General features: G+C 34.9%; 1 protein-coding gene across 11 annotated transcripts in view; it reads right to left on the bottom strand.

The window, feature by feature from the left end:
- The window catches only part of LOC128985965 (sperm-tail PG-rich repeat-containing protein 2), a 35784-nt gene that overhangs the window by 13525 nt on the left and 5337 nt on the right, over positions 1-16922 (bottom strand). For 3 of the 11 annotated variants that reach the window (XM_054405980.1, XM_054405981.1, XM_054405986.1), the window contains exons 2-14: positions 8721-8831; positions 8017-8077; positions 7806-7876; positions 7391-7567; positions 6682-6941; positions 5262-5360; positions 4382-4480; positions 3970-4068; positions 3314-3412; positions 2433-2531; positions 1648-1746; positions 941-1039; positions 126-224 (exon numbers count right to left, since the gene is read on the bottom strand). In XM_054405980.1, the coding sequence (XP_054261955.1) occupies positions 126-224; positions 941-1039; positions 1648-1746; positions 2433-2531; positions 3314-3412; positions 3970-4068; positions 4382-4480; positions 5262-5360; positions 6682-6941; positions 7391-7567; positions 7806-7876; positions 8017-8077; positions 8721-8829 (1470 nt within the window). In that variant the 5' untranslated portion in view covers positions 8830-8831. The remainder of the gene's footprint in view (positions 1-125; positions 225-940; positions 1040-1647; positions 1747-2432; positions 2532-3313; positions 3413-3969; positions 4069-4381; positions 4481-5261; positions 5361-6681; positions 6942-7390; positions 7568-7805; positions 7877-8016; positions 8078-8720; positions 8832-16922) is intronic. The other 8 variants (XM_054405984.1, XM_054405983.1, XM_054405982.1 and 5 more) reach the window with 8 other exon arrangements.

Below are 16922 nucleotides of genomic sequence, written 5' to 3'. Positions count from 1 at the left end.
TTTTACCGATAAAATATCAGTTACCACTTACCTTTTATAAGGGTTGTTGACATGCTAGAGAAAAAGTATGTGTCAGTATACTGTTACCGTTTATTTATTCTCTTATAACTATAAATGGAACCTACCTTTTCAGGACAGTAAGTGCCAGGGCCCGGTATTTCCTCATGGTTCGGTATTTGATGTCTTCCAGCGATGGAGTAAAATGGGGTGCTGTTAGTGGACATCTGAAATGGATCACTGTGTCATTGACTTTAAAAAAAAAAAACTGTGTCATTGACTTTAGCTATTGCAAGTAGACTTCTCATCTTATTGTGGCGTGTCTACGTCTTCTACATGTACACACAACAAGTCGTCAACTCACCACAGGAGAAGATCCTTCACACACAGTGAGTCGTACAGTAATAACTTACAATAGGGCCTAATTACAGTAGTCGACACTAAGAAAATTTTTGCTCATATTTCACATTTAGTAGGTAGTAGGAGAGTATGTTGATGTTGACTTAATGTGTCTAAATTTCTTGAAGATTTATCATTGTGCACTTTATTCTTACGTTATTAATAATGACAGAAGGCAAACCAAAAATTAAAAATAGATCGTACTAATTGTTTGTAACCTTAAAAAAATGTAAAATATCCTATAAATAAGGAGAAGACTCTCCGAGTGAATAGGGGTATGCAAATTACACGGTAAAAAATTATAAACATCTTAACTTATCCTCAGCAATATGGGAGTTCTGACATGTGTATTTTACCTGGCATTCAGGGAAAGTTCCATACTGCTTAGCTAAAGTTATTGTTCAAAGTTTTATTGCGGACATTTTCCATCACAATGGTGAAAAAACAAATCTCATAATCTTCTGATCCATAACTGAAAAATTAACATACACTAAAATTTAAAAACTCACTTATTCCACCCGAAAGTTTAGAAAACAACTCCTACCTTCTCAGGACAGTACGCCCCAGGTCCTGGAATTTCCTCGTGGTTCGGTATTTGATGTCTTCCAGCAATTGTGTAAAATGGGGTGCTGTTCGTGGGGATCTGCAAAATGTCCAATAATTCAGACAAAATATTAAAATTTAAATAGATCAAAATTCAAGTTGTAACCTGATAGCATTCCTCATTCATTTACTTAACTATCAATCAAAATTGTGAATTATTTGAGATGGGGACCATGTGCGTACTTGTAATGGGGACCATGTACTTGTTCAAGTACCATGTGCGTACTTGAACCCAAATATGAGTGTAGAATGTTGTGAGATGATCTGTGTAGCTTTGTTACTGACTATAAGATCAGCTGTTTCATTAGTCAGGTTCATTAACAAAATCCAATGATCAGGGACAGCTGAGTCTGAGTCCAGTTACGTCGCCCTGTAGACACTTTCAAGAAGCTCTTTTCGCTGTAAGATTATATCACAGTCAATTTTATAAACTACATTATTCAACCATCAACAAGCTTCTGATTTTTCTAAGGATCGAACTGGCGACCTTTTGATTGATAGGTTAGCACTATAACCAGTCAGTTAACCCAACCAGTTCACAAGTATAGTTAATTTCAACCACACACATCAGTGGAGACTGAATTGTGAAGATAGCAAAGTTAAAATGTGCTTTTGAGTTAACTAATTTAATGAAAAGATTAAATTTACCTTTTCCGGACTGTAAGCGCCAGGTCCGGGTATTTCCTCTCGGTTTTGCGGATCATGGCGGCCACCGAGTGTATAGGCTGGTGTAGTGATTGTGGACATCTACACATGCACCAATGTTAGTACTACAAAACTACAACTGTGTTTAAGCTACCTCTACGTACTGTTTGAAATTAGAGTAAAATTTTAATTTCAACCATAGGACCGGGAAAACTGAATAGGCACAAGAGAAATTTCTTTATAAATTACTAGAGTTCGGAAAATTACAACAATTATTAATAGAAACGACACCGTGTACACATTAATTACACATACGAGGATTGATTTTTGAGTAAGTACTATTTGTATGTATAGCTTCTTAGTTTGCGTTTACGACACAACGAGGCTCCTCCCCACTCACTGGAATAATTTGTGAAACAAGGGAACCATTTGCAGCTCTGTGTACGATTCACAGGTGTACGATGTGTACAATTCACTGTGTGTTCAGAAAGATTTATATTGAAACTCCCGCCACATGCGAGAGAAGGTCAGAGATATGTTTTTTTACCAAAAGAAACATATCCAATGCCAAAATTCATTGCCAGATGACTTAAGTTTATGGGTCTAATGCAATGAGCGAGGGTAAAGTGCGGAAATGAATTAACGAGTGTAAAAATAGCTATGCAAACTTTTTCCTTTTTGGTACCCACCAAAAAAATTCCTTCCAAAACAGACATTTTGTAGACACACAGCAAAGTGTACACGTCAGCAACAATGTATGGATTGTAGTCGACAAATTCTCAACGTACCTTTTCTGGACAATATGTCCCAGGTCCGGGAACTTCCTCTTTGTTCTGTGGATCGTGTCTGCCTGCGATAGTGTAAGCTGGGGTGGTGATTGTGGACATCTAGACAACATACTACTGTGTTATGTACAATCTACGTCTATATGTTATGCAGCTACTGTACGTTATTTCAATTACCTCTACGGTTAGAGATGTGCACTTAAAATTTAGAGGGAGGATTAAATAGAATTCGAGTAGTGTTTTAAGGATCGCTTATAAAATTCTTTTCCTGGAACATCTTCTTCCCCCTAGGATGAATCAATGTGTCCCTCTCATTGAAATTATTGTTTGAAATCAGTTTTACTGAAAATTTATTGTGAGCAAGACTTGACATGTTTTTGCGAGCATAGAAAGTATGTACAGTATTGAAAAGATATATATTAAAAGGAATTAATTCCTTTTATGCCAAAAAAAGGTTTAAAATTTAGTTTCCAGTTGAGATTCTAGTACAAATTAAAACCACAGGTTAGCTACATAAAATGTAAAGATCAATAGAGCATACTTATTTTTTCAATTAATATGCAGTTATCAATCTTAAACATAGATTGTGTTTTAGAGAAACCCTATGTCTTATTCACAGTAAATTTCCAATTACACTAAACCATGTAGAATAATGCAACAATGGTTACAAATATCAGCTGATTTGACAATGAATTAAAGGAAGTAGGGCTGCCAACTTATGAGCTTGTTTTCTCTCCCTAAGAATGTACTTTGCCTCTGCATATTTATTAGAAGAATCTATTAAATTATTGAGTAATGTGTTTGTCTTGGTTATTCACTCAATATTAATTTAATTACTACGACTCTCCATAAAAGTAATTATCAGAGACCACTGGTGACATTACCTTTTCAGGACTGTAAGCGCCAGGTCCGGGTATTTCTTCTCTGTTTTGTGGGTCATGGCGGCCACCGAGTGTATAGGCTGGTGTAGTGATTGTGGACATCTACACATGCATGATTGTTAAATCTACAGGTACAATCTACTTGTGGTGTAGCTATATCAAAATATGCATGCTCAACTTGATCTACATCTTAAAGTGCTAAAAAATTCCATGTGTCTACGCATATAGTCTGATAGGCTGAATGATGATTATCTACATCTAAAACTACTTTTGTAGATCTATTGAAGCTATTTAAATCTACTATAACATTTTCATGTTCATACTGGTTTTATTTCTTGGATTTCATAATGTTCAGTGAATTTAAGTTCATCCGATTTATTTTTCATTAACCTTTCATTAGAGAAATAATTAATCTTTTTTGTTTTAATTTTTTATTGAAAATAGGTTGCTTCTTGTATAATTGTTTTATGCAAGAAATTGTCTCATTAATTTAATCAACAAGTTTTAACTTTTTATGACCATTTTACAGCTGGTTCCAAATATAATAATCTTTCACCTTTTTTTGACGACAAAACACAGAGGAACTAGGAAAATGTTTACAAATTTTATTATATCTGTACTAAAAAATTACAAATTTATATTGAAATTTTTTATTTTACCTTCTCCGGACAATATGTTCCAGGTCCAGGAATTTCTCGGTTGTTGGGAATTTCGTGTCGTCCAAGAATAGAATACGATGGGGTGCTAGTAGTAGGGATCTACATCAAACACTACTGTTAGAAGTGCAATTACTTGTGCGTACAAGTGAACAAATTGTAAAATTCTACATCTAAGTTAATATTACGAGTAACTTACAAAGGAAACATGTTTTTTAGAGGTTTTAAAGAGTTAAACACTTATACATTACTTTGAATAAATAATAAATTTTTGGATCAATTCACCCTCAGCTCAATATGTGTTGCTGTCTTTGTGACTCGTGCAAATACTGTGATGAAGTGTGTCTAAAGAGTTATGGAACACCCTGTAATAACTACTATAGGTTATCAGTTTCAACGCGATTGTTTATCCTACCTTCTCGGGACAGTAAGTCCCAGGTCCGGGAACTTCTTCCTTCATTTGCACTTGATGTCTTCCTGCGATAGTATATGAAGGCATGTTGTTTGTAGATACCTGAAAACAAAAACAATTAATTAACAACTCACATTTTATGGTATATCGATTAAAATAATGTATATACAACAATGCAGATGAAAGAAATATGCTGCTTCTGTAATTTGCAAGACCATTGAAACATAATCACAACTTTTGAGTAGTTTAACTACAGCTGTTTAACAATAACATTATCAAGTTTCACAAACGAAACAGTCATCTGTTATTTATCTGTTTATGATTTTATAATCAGCTGTTTCAATTTCAACCAGTTTTTAATTTTGCTTTCCCCTAGGTAACATGGATGAGGTTAACTTTTCAGATAAAATGTCAACAGGACGATTTTAGCAATAAGTGTAAATTAGTAATTAATTTTGTATCCCATAAATTTTGTAATATACTACTGTCCTGAAGTTACACTAGCCATGGATATACATATTTTAAATTCTATAAATGTACTACTGTAATTGTATTCACAATTTTTTTGTAAATAATTATAGAAGTAGGGTGTTTCTATAATCCAAAAGATTAAGCTAGGCTACAATATACAGTATTGACTTTTTGTTAAAATAATATCTGCACTTTTAAAAACAAATTTTACTGCAAATTTAAATATCAGTTGTCTACTTTATGTGTTAAAATATGTAAAAAGTGAAAGTAAACAAAAATTATGAGCGTTTAAAGGGACCTTCTTGATCTTTTTGACATTTTATGGTCTTAATTGTTGGTGACAAATTAATGTATATTTTAGCCGCATGGTAAATTACATGATTAATTGCATTGAAATTCAAACTTCACAAACCTTCTCTGGACAATAAGCCGCAGGTCCGGGAATATCTTCTCTGTTTTGTACCTCATGACGTCCACTCATGGTGTACGACGGAGTAGAAGAATTGATAATCTGGGGAGGGACTTTGTTAGTGTCTAACTTGTAAGTAACAGTTGCAATAATCTACCAGTGTATAAATTGTTCTAAATGTGCTCCAATATAGTTTGAACATGCATGTGCTATGTAATATTATGTATGGTGTCATACATGTAATTACATTATCAAGGTTATATCTTAAAAGAAACCAAAAGGCTGATTAGGTTTTTTTTCACAATTATAATAATTATAACTTGCAAAATATTCCAGTACAATTAATTATTAGTATAATTCAACAATTAAATGTCACTGTACAAGGTGATTATTGGGAAGTTTCATTAACTTGGAAGCGATCAAAGTAAAGCTCTTCATCATAAAACTAAAAATATGTTACTATCTTAGAATGCTTTTTATCACATCAATTAAAAAATCCCTTGAATTAGTCATTACCAAAGTGTAGGGTAGTAGTACTTTAATATTTACACTGCCAATATCTACTGCTACTAACTAAATAATAAATTATAAAACAAAAAAATTATAAAACTACTGAATACAGAAACATTTAACACAAAAACACATTCATGCGACAAAATACTTTAACAACATAGTTGAGAAACGTTTTTATTTACCTTTTAGTCCAACCTCTCTCCGATCCGCAAAGTTAGCATGAAAATTTCTCAGGGAATGGTGAGAGTTAGTTTACAGTAATAGCAACGTAAAAAATCTCAGTTTTAGACCATAAAATTTTAGAAAAACTAGTAATATTTTACTGTCTTAGAATTCTTCAATTGAAAGCTAATGGCTTTTTATTTACTGTCTAAACTAAACTAAATAACTAATCAATGTAATGTAATTAATTTCCCACACTCTATATTTTATTACTACTCGTAAGAGAGAAATCTACCACAATTAGGAATAGTAGAAACATTATTGAGTCATCATACCATAATAACACTTATAATTTTTGCAGAACGTAAGTGAAAATAATTTAAAAAGAGATGAGATTAAAATGCTTTCAATGAAGAATTTCCACCCCTTTGAGCATGACCACTGATGAGATAAGGGTTGTTAAATAGTTATAGAGTGTGCTGCTAGCATAGTGGTTATAGCATCTTGGACTTCGGTGCGGGAGGGATGGATTCATTTACGAGTTTTGCTACACATATTTCACTGTTTTAAAACGATTTAAAAAAGTTTTGGGGGGAAAATTAAGCAGAATATAGTTGTTTCAGGCAATTAATTTTACAATCTTAGGTGCATCATGGGCTTTTTGGACTGCCGAGTAGTTAAGCAAAATATAAAGTGAGGGAACTCTTAAAATTTCCGTAACATACTCGCTATACCCTTTTTCTCCTACCTTCTCCGGAGAGTACGCGCCGGGGCCAGGTTTGGTCGAATGATCGGAAGGTAGAGTATATCGTGAACTGACAGAGTAGCTGGGGCTCTTAGGTTTGACGGTGTCCGGGTTAGCATTGTTGTAAGCCCCAGGTCCCGGGGTGTGCACCCGGTCATCGACAAACTCCTTTTGTCGTCCGCTAATGCTGAATGCAGGAGCCGAATTCTTGTTGCCCTCCTTGGTCGCCCCGAGAACTGTCGGGATGTTGTATACGTTGGGAGCTGAAAAAAGAAGTCCGATAGTTTATGATTGGTGTTATGATTAAGGAGCAATTAAGATGCTCCACTTACTACTAACTAGGTAAACGTATACCCATGTCCTTGATCAGGTGCAGGAGCTTTTGATTGATATTAGCGTCTGGTTCATCACCTGGCTGCTTTAGACCAAACAGGGCCCTTCTCCTATCCCCAAGTCTGTCACAATCCAGAATGATGTACTTTACAGTCTTTTCGGGACTGGTTCCAAAGTCGACAATCCTGATTGTTGGGTAAGCGGTGGGAATAACTTTGATATTTTATGGGTATAATCGCAAAAACTGTGATAAATTCTAAACCGTAATTATTACAGCATTGGGGGTTTTGTATTATTTTGTTTAGACATGTCCTTTTATCACTTTCTTAATCAAGTACATCCATCAAAACATGCTATTCTTAAAAGATTCTGCACATACCAGGCGTTGAGCTGGTCTTCTCGACTTGAGTCTTGAGTCCGAAGGTGTACTTGGGCGAGGCGTCGTGGATGACTTTCTCAGACTTCTCTGGGTTGTAGTCACCAGGAGCCGGGGTCGACTCCGATAGATGGTCCTTGGGGCGAGAGTGAAGGGTGGAGGCGGGGGGTGTGTCCTTGCCTGGAACAGTCAAAAATATATTTTTTTAGTTTTGTTAAAAAAGTTTAGCGGCTTCTTTTAACATTTGTGTTTGTCCATCCACAGCCCGGGGGCCTGTGCATGGAACATCCAGCAACAAGGGCTTAACCAGTACAGTACAAAGGTATCATATCCTACGTAGAGAATACATTCAAGGTTCATATTAAAATTATTTACCATGGATAAAATCTAAATGTAGTACTGCAAACAAATGAATTACCTTTAGCACTGAGGCCGGTGACATTGTACTGCCCAGGGCCTGGTCCTACACTGTCGTTCTTCCCACCATGTCTGAAACAGAGATATCTTAGTCATATGTTTAAGAATCTGGGAAGAAACCCATCGTGCAACGATAGTTGACCTTTCTAAATTACTCACTCAATATAAAACATCAAATGATCAATTATGTATTGTGTTAAAAACTTAAGTACCTGCTCCCAAAGCTGAAGGCTGGGGCTCGACCTTTTTTTGAATCCGGAGTCACCCCCTGGCCTGGAACATAAACATAAAAAACTCAGTGTTTATTGTATTTAAATTAATGACAAAATATAATATGATAATTGTATAGTAAAATTTTTAGGCCCAATTTTATGGCATCTTCACACTGAACCTTTTAATTGTATTTTCTCGGCCATTGACATTCTATTAAAGCATCGTCTGTTTTGGACCCTTAAATTTATAAATCAAAAAGTACATTTAAATAGAACAATCTCACCACAGGAGATGGCACAAATATAATTTCATACGACATGGGACTGCACAATTTTGGTGCTGAACCCATAGTTACTTGAATTTTTCAAGCAGGTATTGTGCAAGAATAAGAAACCTTCCCAAACTAAATTATATCGTGTGACATGTACACTGTCTTAAATATTATCGGAGGCTATACAATGCCCATGAAGTAAATTTTCATCTAAATGGGGAAAAGTAGAACATTGATTGCAGTAATCTTGATTATTTCTTGGTTATCAATGTTTTATTGTTGTCTTTGATTGAAAGATTGGGTAAACAGTTGTGTTTTTGGAAAAATTTCAGTACACAGATTCGTTCTATCAAGTTTAATCTCCTTGACAATTTACTTGATTCGTAAACAATTTTCTTGCTACTGCTACTGTTTTAGTAGGGTTATACTAACCTACGAGTGTGGGTAGCGCCACACACGCAGGGCCCGGACTGCCGAACTCTGCAGCTATGGGGCCTCGCCTCCTTGTAGGCGTCCAGGGTCTCTGGGTGAACACGCCCATCTCTGCAACAACAACACTTCCTGTCACTTACATATACAGGTTACAGCATATAGTTTGTGGAATGGATAGTGTATATGTAGAGAAATCCACATTACAACTTACAGTAGTTTGTGGAATGGATAATGTATATATAAAGACTCTCGATGTTACTTTGTTTTAAGACATTTAGAGAGACAAAGTGGCTACCATAGAACCAACGGAACAAATCACTCACTACACTCTCTGAAAAAAATATATAAACGACATGAATAGTTTATGAAAGTAGAAAGGAGTGTGAATTTTGGTTATCAAAGAGCTTAGTATTAAGTTAAAACAACGGTATTTAGTCCTCAAGTATACCACATTCTGGTAAAAAAATCGGCGAGCACAATTGTCTAATAGACTGGTGTACAGTTGTCAAATGCATTCTTCAAATAAATCGGCATATATTTGACAAATAAATAATTTGAATTTAGTAAAATATTTTGGGTCTGTTAAAATATTGCTAAAGTGCCTGAAGCAAATAGAATAACTTAACAATATCAAACGTTTGCCCCCATGGCATAAAAAGCACGTATTTAAGATCTTCATAGCATTTTGTTATACATTTTTGAAGTAGCAACAAAGAAACTACCTACTTAAACTTTAATTTATCAGATTAGCCTGCAAAACTTTTAACCTTTTAAGACTGTTGGGTCCAAGGACCTCTTAGTTGAATAGTAGTTGAACTTTGGGTTAGTCAAATAGCAAACACTAGAACAAGGCCGAGGTCGAAAAAAGGTTCTACGTAGGAGTCGAAGTTGGCCTATCACAATGACCCTGCAGTTTCCTAACTGCCGTCGCACAGCTGATTGATTTAACAGCTGACGTTTAGACGTTTTAACAATACTCTAAACTCGCCAAAGTCTATTATTACTGTACCTGGTTAATGTTTTCTTCTTCGTCATTTTCTCTGTTTAGTTAATTTCAAAAGTTAGGATTCAAAATGTTCTTAGTTCGTTTCGATATTTTGAAAACAAACACGCCAATGCAATTTTTAAAATATAAGATACTAAATTTTAACACCATAAAGTCCAAGTTAGCTATACAACCAAGGATGAACATGAACAAGAGGTTTAAATAAAAACCTGAGTTTCACCTATGTGTATTACTATTTTAAAAATAATGTAAACATGCACTACTGTTAAAACATACCTACTGTACTAATACCTAAGTAGAGGCATCTAAATCAAATTCTAAATGTAAATATCCTAATCTGATTTTAATTCTAAGTTTAGTTTGGACAATTCTAAAGTAATGTTAACATATTGTTTTGAATGATCATAAAATGGTGTTTTAAAAATTGTCCTTCTAATTAAAAACCGTTCCATTATCATATCAGCGGTTATTACATTTATACATGATCAGCTGTTTTCATTGTTGCATTGTATTCAAAATGTAATGATCAACTCATCTATTGAATGGCAGTTTAATATAAGCTATTGCTAAACACGAAAGAATATGCAGTTTCCAGACACGTAGAAAATAAAAACATCTCGTCAAAGTCAAATAAACTTTCTTTTGGGGTTGACTGACAAACCGCATGTTTCTATTTATAGAAGTTCGAGCGCCAAATCAATATGAAGGGTGGTACGACGCTCGCAAGGTCGGTAAAGCTTCCAGAGAGGAATCTTCGAGAATCGTGGAGGGAGGAATTCCCTAAACTAAGCTGTCAATCAAAACGGATGTTCTGGCCTGTCATTCTAATAGAAATAGTAGTTTGTGTATTTGATCTACTCCTAGAAATAAACACTCGTAAAAAATCTCGATCAGAAGAGTTAATGACCAAAGAACTACTTACTATGGTTTACAATAACTTTTAACAAGAAATTGGGAGTGTTATTGGTAAAAAAAGGGGTTCGAAAAGGAACTAAGTTCCTTTAATATAGGCCATAATCTTTATAATACATAATAGACACTGCCACGAATATTAGATCAGAAACGGTATGGACCATAAACATAAACAAATGACATCACTGGCTCGAATCCAGTACTAAAAACCTCGAATACTAGAACAGGCACGGTATGGATAAAAAACAAAAACAAATTATGTTACTGGCCCGAACATTATTTAACATTGCTTAATCGGAACTGTCTAAAACATATGTTAATGATATTAGTATAGGATTCAGACTAGCAATTGTTTATGTTTACGATCCATACTGCTTCTGTTTTAATATTTGTGGATATTGCTACGAAACTACAAAACGGAATTTTGTATTCAGAATTTTAAAAAGTAGACACACGAAGTATACTCTTTTTAATTTTTTACTACCTTCCTGTCATTTAAGTCCGAGATTTTTCTCTTGATTTTCTAGGTGTTTAAATTACCTTTAGTTGAAAAAAATTGATCTTTGCACTACAACTTTAAGGTTTAAATTCCACTTCGCTCCTCCCCTTACGTAATCCATACAGGTTGAGTTTAGATATTGTCGACTTGTCCGATTATGGGACTTACTCAAACCCGAGAAGCAATATAACGATAACCTCCGCAGGTCATACAAGGTGAGTTGCCCAAGTAGCCGCCCAGTGATTCACTTAGCCGCCCAGTGGGCGACCGTGGGCGACCGTGATATCGGAAGCATCTACTGGAGGGCGGACCGGTCGCGAACTACCCACATTCAAAGCACCAATGTACACGGCTCTGGAGACGTTGTTCAAGAAGAAGACTGCAACTAAGTTTTTATTTATACGAACATCAAGAAAACCTAACCTAACAATTGGGTGTTGTGCCAGGAACTCGTTGTTCGGCGTTCCCACTCCTAAAAAACAATATTATAACAGAATACCTATGGGTTTCGACGAGTGTGAACGTTCCAACATTGGTAAAAATACGACCAGCCACTAAACCTAACCTAACATAACCTTGCCTAACCTAACACAAGCTTACCTAAACTAACCTAACTTCAATTGCATATGGAAAATTTTAATAATGTCGGCTCTTTTATTGACAAGATCTCGTTTCTGAGAGTTAATAAGTGATTCGAAATGTTTTGTTACTAGAACTTTGAGAAATAATTATATTCTTATTTCTGCGGGGCTAAACTGCCTATTTAAGAAAAATAAAAATACTCGAAGTGTTTATAAATTTATGAAAATTCCAAATTCAGATTATATGAAAACGTAAACGCAATAGTGCTCTATGAATAGGAACAGAATTAGCCTATTTAGGATATTAAGCTATTTTAAAGTTGTCCATTATCAATTCAATTATCAATTATCAATTCTTTAAGATGGGGTGGGGACGCCACTATGTGCGTATCTTAACCCAAATATGATTGAAGTATGAGTGTGGGATGAGTGGCACGATCTTGTAGTCTTTAGTGACTAAGGCCGACATGTTCCTTAGACACAGCTGTTAATTAATAGCCCATACAACTAAGGAACCTACAGTTTATAGTGGAATCCGAACCAAATTTTTCCTTGTAATTAACTAATTGGTCTAATTATCAGCATAGTACTGCGGATAGTCGTAGTACTCACTAGTGCGGACGTTAATCCACACCAGGGAGCATTGCATCCACAGTGCATGCCTATAAATATCCACAATTCGTGACCTCATAGCTGGATTACAGTACAACACCGTCCCAGTCTAATATAACTTAAAGGCAAGAAGAAAATAATCAAGATCATAAACTGGTTGAAATGCACTCCCCTCACAAATCTAACCGGTCAGTTTAGATTGCAATCTGCTCACTTCACACCTACTGTGGTGATTTCTAAGGGAAATCGCATGATTTAATGATTCAACAGACACCAACGCAACGTGGGTACGATTTACGTAGGCTGAATGATTACAGTCCTGACAATGAGAAGATCGCTGTCTGATCCTGAAAACACTGTGACATACTTTGCTATCCTGACAATCTCTGAATATAGTTATCTGGTACTGAGAATTCAGTACACACTTTGACATTTCAAAACTGGAATCTGTGATTGTTTATGTTTATTAGTTAATCATGGATTAAGAAACCGGTGGTTTTAGTAGTTAATAAATCTAGAAAAATAAATCTACTGACATTTTGTTGTGTTTGGCATGCGAGAGCAGTAATGCTCCTATCGCTTGGAAGTAGGGTGATACATTTTTAGTGTGGAATGACTTTAACCCATTGGGAAACGGACAGAGGAGCGCAAGTCGTAAAACTGTCAACCCCTTGGATAAAGAATTCGTAGGGGGTAGGACCAAGGAGCGCAGAGGTGCTTGCGCTCCTCGGTCCGACCCGGGCAAGAAACTAATCCCCTACTTACGAGGGTTGAACAAGACAATGCTTGGGTCGACCCTGTGAGTAAATCCCATTAGTCACGCCTCATTGACTACACCATTGATTCCAGAATATTTTTATAGTGCAACTTATTACCAAACTAATGTTGTATCAACAAATTACCAGGCCACTTTCGAATTTAAATTGCAATATAAAACCTGATCCTTCAGTTGAATATTGAACCACATTTAGGTGGCGTCCCCATCTCAATGATTGATAATTGATAATTGATAATTGTCCAATATCATTTCAAAACGTGCAAAGGTAGAAAACATGTGAAAAAATCTAAACGAACTATCTCTTTTCGATTCCACCAGAAGTTATGCATTTTACTCGTCCAACATATTTTTATTTGTAAGGTTTTGAGATAGATCTTTATCCGGAGCGTAAACAGAGAAAGTGTAAGTCCTAATTATCCTTACAGTGCAAGAAGCTTTGAAAATAAATAATATATCAAATCACCCAAAGTAAATAGGTACACAATCTTTTCGTCATTTATATCAATACTTGGGTCCTAAACTTTACAACCAACTTCCGCTTCAAATTGGAAATACAACAAATTTAAAATATTTTTGTTAAAGAACAGCGGGCAGATACAATATTTGTTATTTGATTCTAGAATCATCAGTGTATTTTTTATTATAAATCAATTTACTTTGCAACTAGTAACAGTACTTGAATAAAGACCAGTTTTAATGTTTCAACAAATATTATAATTGTAGGCCTATACAGTGTTCTGTAATATAGGAAATAAATTAATTGATTTAATATTTTTTAATTTGTTAAAACTAAACAACACGTTTAGTATTATGATTGTCTTGTACAGTATAAAAATATTTCATACTCTAAAGTCTAAAGCGACGACTAACTAAGTGAAATAAATTAAAACCACTTTTGTGATTTCGGAAAAATAGTCTAATCATTAGTGGTACCCTAGTTTTATGTGTATTAAAGAATTTCTCTTTTGCGATTGCCACGTAAAATAAAAGCAAAATTTAAGTTGAAATTGAAGGTCAATTACTCGGGTGAACTGACCCGAGTGACCCGACACCCCAAAAACTGGAATGGGCTGTCGTGAAAGGGAAATCTGAAGAAATTGCAAATGAAATCCATTCGGAGTAACGTAGGGGATTAACGGGACCTCCATGTACGCTGTTCACTCATGATTCCTTTACATTTCCAAGTATTGACTGTTTACGTTTTGGACCAAATAATAGGTCGAATAGTTTGTACCAGATGCCTACGACTACAATTTACAACAGGTAGTACGTTCACCTTTCCTAGTAATAAATTCATAGTTTGTTCCTCAATTAACAATGAGGCATATTGTGTTATTGTTCTAATACAAATGAGAAAAATTCACCAATTTGTACTGTCCAAACGACAATTTAAAAATCAACCCATGAGTGATCAATACACAGTCTAAAGCCGCGTTTACGCGAGGCAAGTAGAGCAGGCAGGTTACTTACCTCTAATGTATTTCAACCTACAGCACAGAAAAAACGACGATAATTTAAGATTTATAATTCTCCTTTTTGATTCTAGACTCAAAAGTATTATTATTATTATTTTCTTCATAAATTATTCAATTATATTTTTCATAAATAATTTACTTCGTAACTGGTAACACTACTTGAATTAAAACCAGTCTTAATTTGTATTATAGTTTACTCTTTTTTATCCGGCCAGAGTACGTGCTGGTTATTGTTATTTGAATTTATCATTAAAATATAGTAATTATGAGGCTATAACATCTACCTAAAGTATTCTTAAACCATTACTTTGGAAATAGCCTAGTAAATTCTGATTAAACGAATTTGTGCTTGACCAATAATTTAGGAATGAATAATTATAGGAACTTAAGGGTAAAGGTTTTCATTAGATAACATTTTATGTCGGCAATATTACAGTTAAAAAACTAAACGAAACAAAACAATCGATTTAATTTAAGATATTTCCAATAATATACTACTGCGACAACATACTTTCAGAAAAACCTAAGTTATTCTTATACAAAAAGTATTTTTAAATTTAAACAAAGCCTATGTAAAAATACACTACTTTTGAAGTAAATTTAGCCCAGGCACATTGTCATTTGGCAAAAATATCACTTTCAGCAATAAGCTCCTTACCCATCTAAGCCGGAAATGCACAACATAATATATTGTTCTTAAGAATAAGTTTCAAGAATGGTATGCATTGCTCCTAAATAGTACGAACGTCCGGTACTAGTATTGAGTCATTCAATATCATAACTCAACCACGAGAGAAAATTCCATGTGTTTCCGTAGGACGAAGGGTGAATCACCGGTAGAGGATCAAGACAAATTACGTAGAACCATGCATGTTTTAAGCAATAGTCGTCATGCCTTCAAAGCTATTTTAAAATTATACAAACTATACCTGCAAAACAAAATACTGTACATCATAGAGAGCAAGTTTAACTGTCTCACATAATCTAATATGATTTTCATCATAATAAAATAATGCATATTTAGTTCCGCACTATTTAGTATTAAATATTTAATTTGTATTAAACTGCACTTAGAAAAATATGCAGTGTGTCTGTATTTAAAATGGGCTGATTAACGTCGGACAAAAACAAATTGTTTTCAAGATAACTACTTCGAATACTTAATACAGTATCTTAATGTTAATGTTTCAAAATTACTCATTACACTTTAATTTTTAAGTGGTGTATTCAGTGAGGCGTGACTAATGGGATTTACTCACAGGGTCGACCAGCCATTGTCTCTTTTAATCCGTATAAGTAGGGGATTAGTCACTTAGTTCCTTGCTCGCGTAGGACCGAGGCGCGCAAGGTACCTCTGCGCTCCTTGGTCCTACCCCTACGGTTTTTATTTATGACCTCCCATTAGAGGAGGTATTGTGCGCTCCTTGGTCCGCGAATCTAACCCATTGCATGTATCTTATTTGCACATAACGTCTGATCTGTCATTTCTTGTTTTCTCTACTTTAGATACTACAAGGAAACTTCTTATTCCAATATATCATCTGAATCCTGAAAATTTATTATTTTTAGCGTGTTTATCTCTTTGCATTTTTATGTTTTTTGTAAGACAATTGCCTTTGATCGTCTTCGCTTGGATTCAAAGCAAATGAAGGTTTTGGCGAGTCTTTTATGTTCTGTTGCTTTCTATTGCGCTGATTTCTCCGTCATAACCGAAGATAAAAAGCGCACTACAGTTAATTAAAACAATAAAAAACTCTGTCTTGAAACTAGTATGATAGACTTTAGATTTTGCATTAGAATAATCAGTCTAGGATTCAAAGTCAATGCGCATTTGTTTAACAATTTTCTTTACTTGAATGTCCAATGATTAATCACAATCACAGCTGAGATAGGTTAAAAAATTTTAAATCTTTGGAACTGTTGTCCATAATTAGATTAGATAAGATTATAATTTTTAACATATTCTAGGTAAAAACGAGTGAACGATGTTGAATGATATGACAGATTTGTCACGTGACTAAGATCAGCTGACTCTTTAGTCACCATAATTTATTTCAAAGCCTAATTATTAAGGACAGCTGGGTCCAGTTTCGAACAATTAGAAAGGTTTCGACTATTCTCAGGATCGAACCGGCAACCTCCTGACTGCAAGGAGAGCATTATTTTCACTCTGCCCAGCTGCGCAGATCCTGTTGTCCTATACTGCAGATTTGTCCTATGTACATAACATATGTTCTGTTTAACAGCTGAGCTATTCACACAGCTGCGTGTAGTAGTGACATAAGTTTGTTGTACAATCGGTTACAAGTCACGGTGGCTCCCTCGTGCCTTCGATTTTG

Source organism: Macrosteles quadrilineatus, unplaced genomic scaffold (assembly GCF_028750875.1).
Source record: "Macrosteles quadrilineatus isolate MER2022 unplaced genomic scaffold, UCM_ALF_1.0 Scaffold_2__2_contigs__length_208266976, whole genome shotgun sequence".
Classification (NCBI taxonomy): Eukaryota; Metazoa; Arthropoda; class Insecta; order Hemiptera; family Cicadellidae; genus Macrosteles; species Macrosteles quadrilineatus.
The sequence above is the reverse complement of the archived record's forward strand: the minus strand, read 5'-3'. Positions and strand labels throughout refer to the sequence as shown.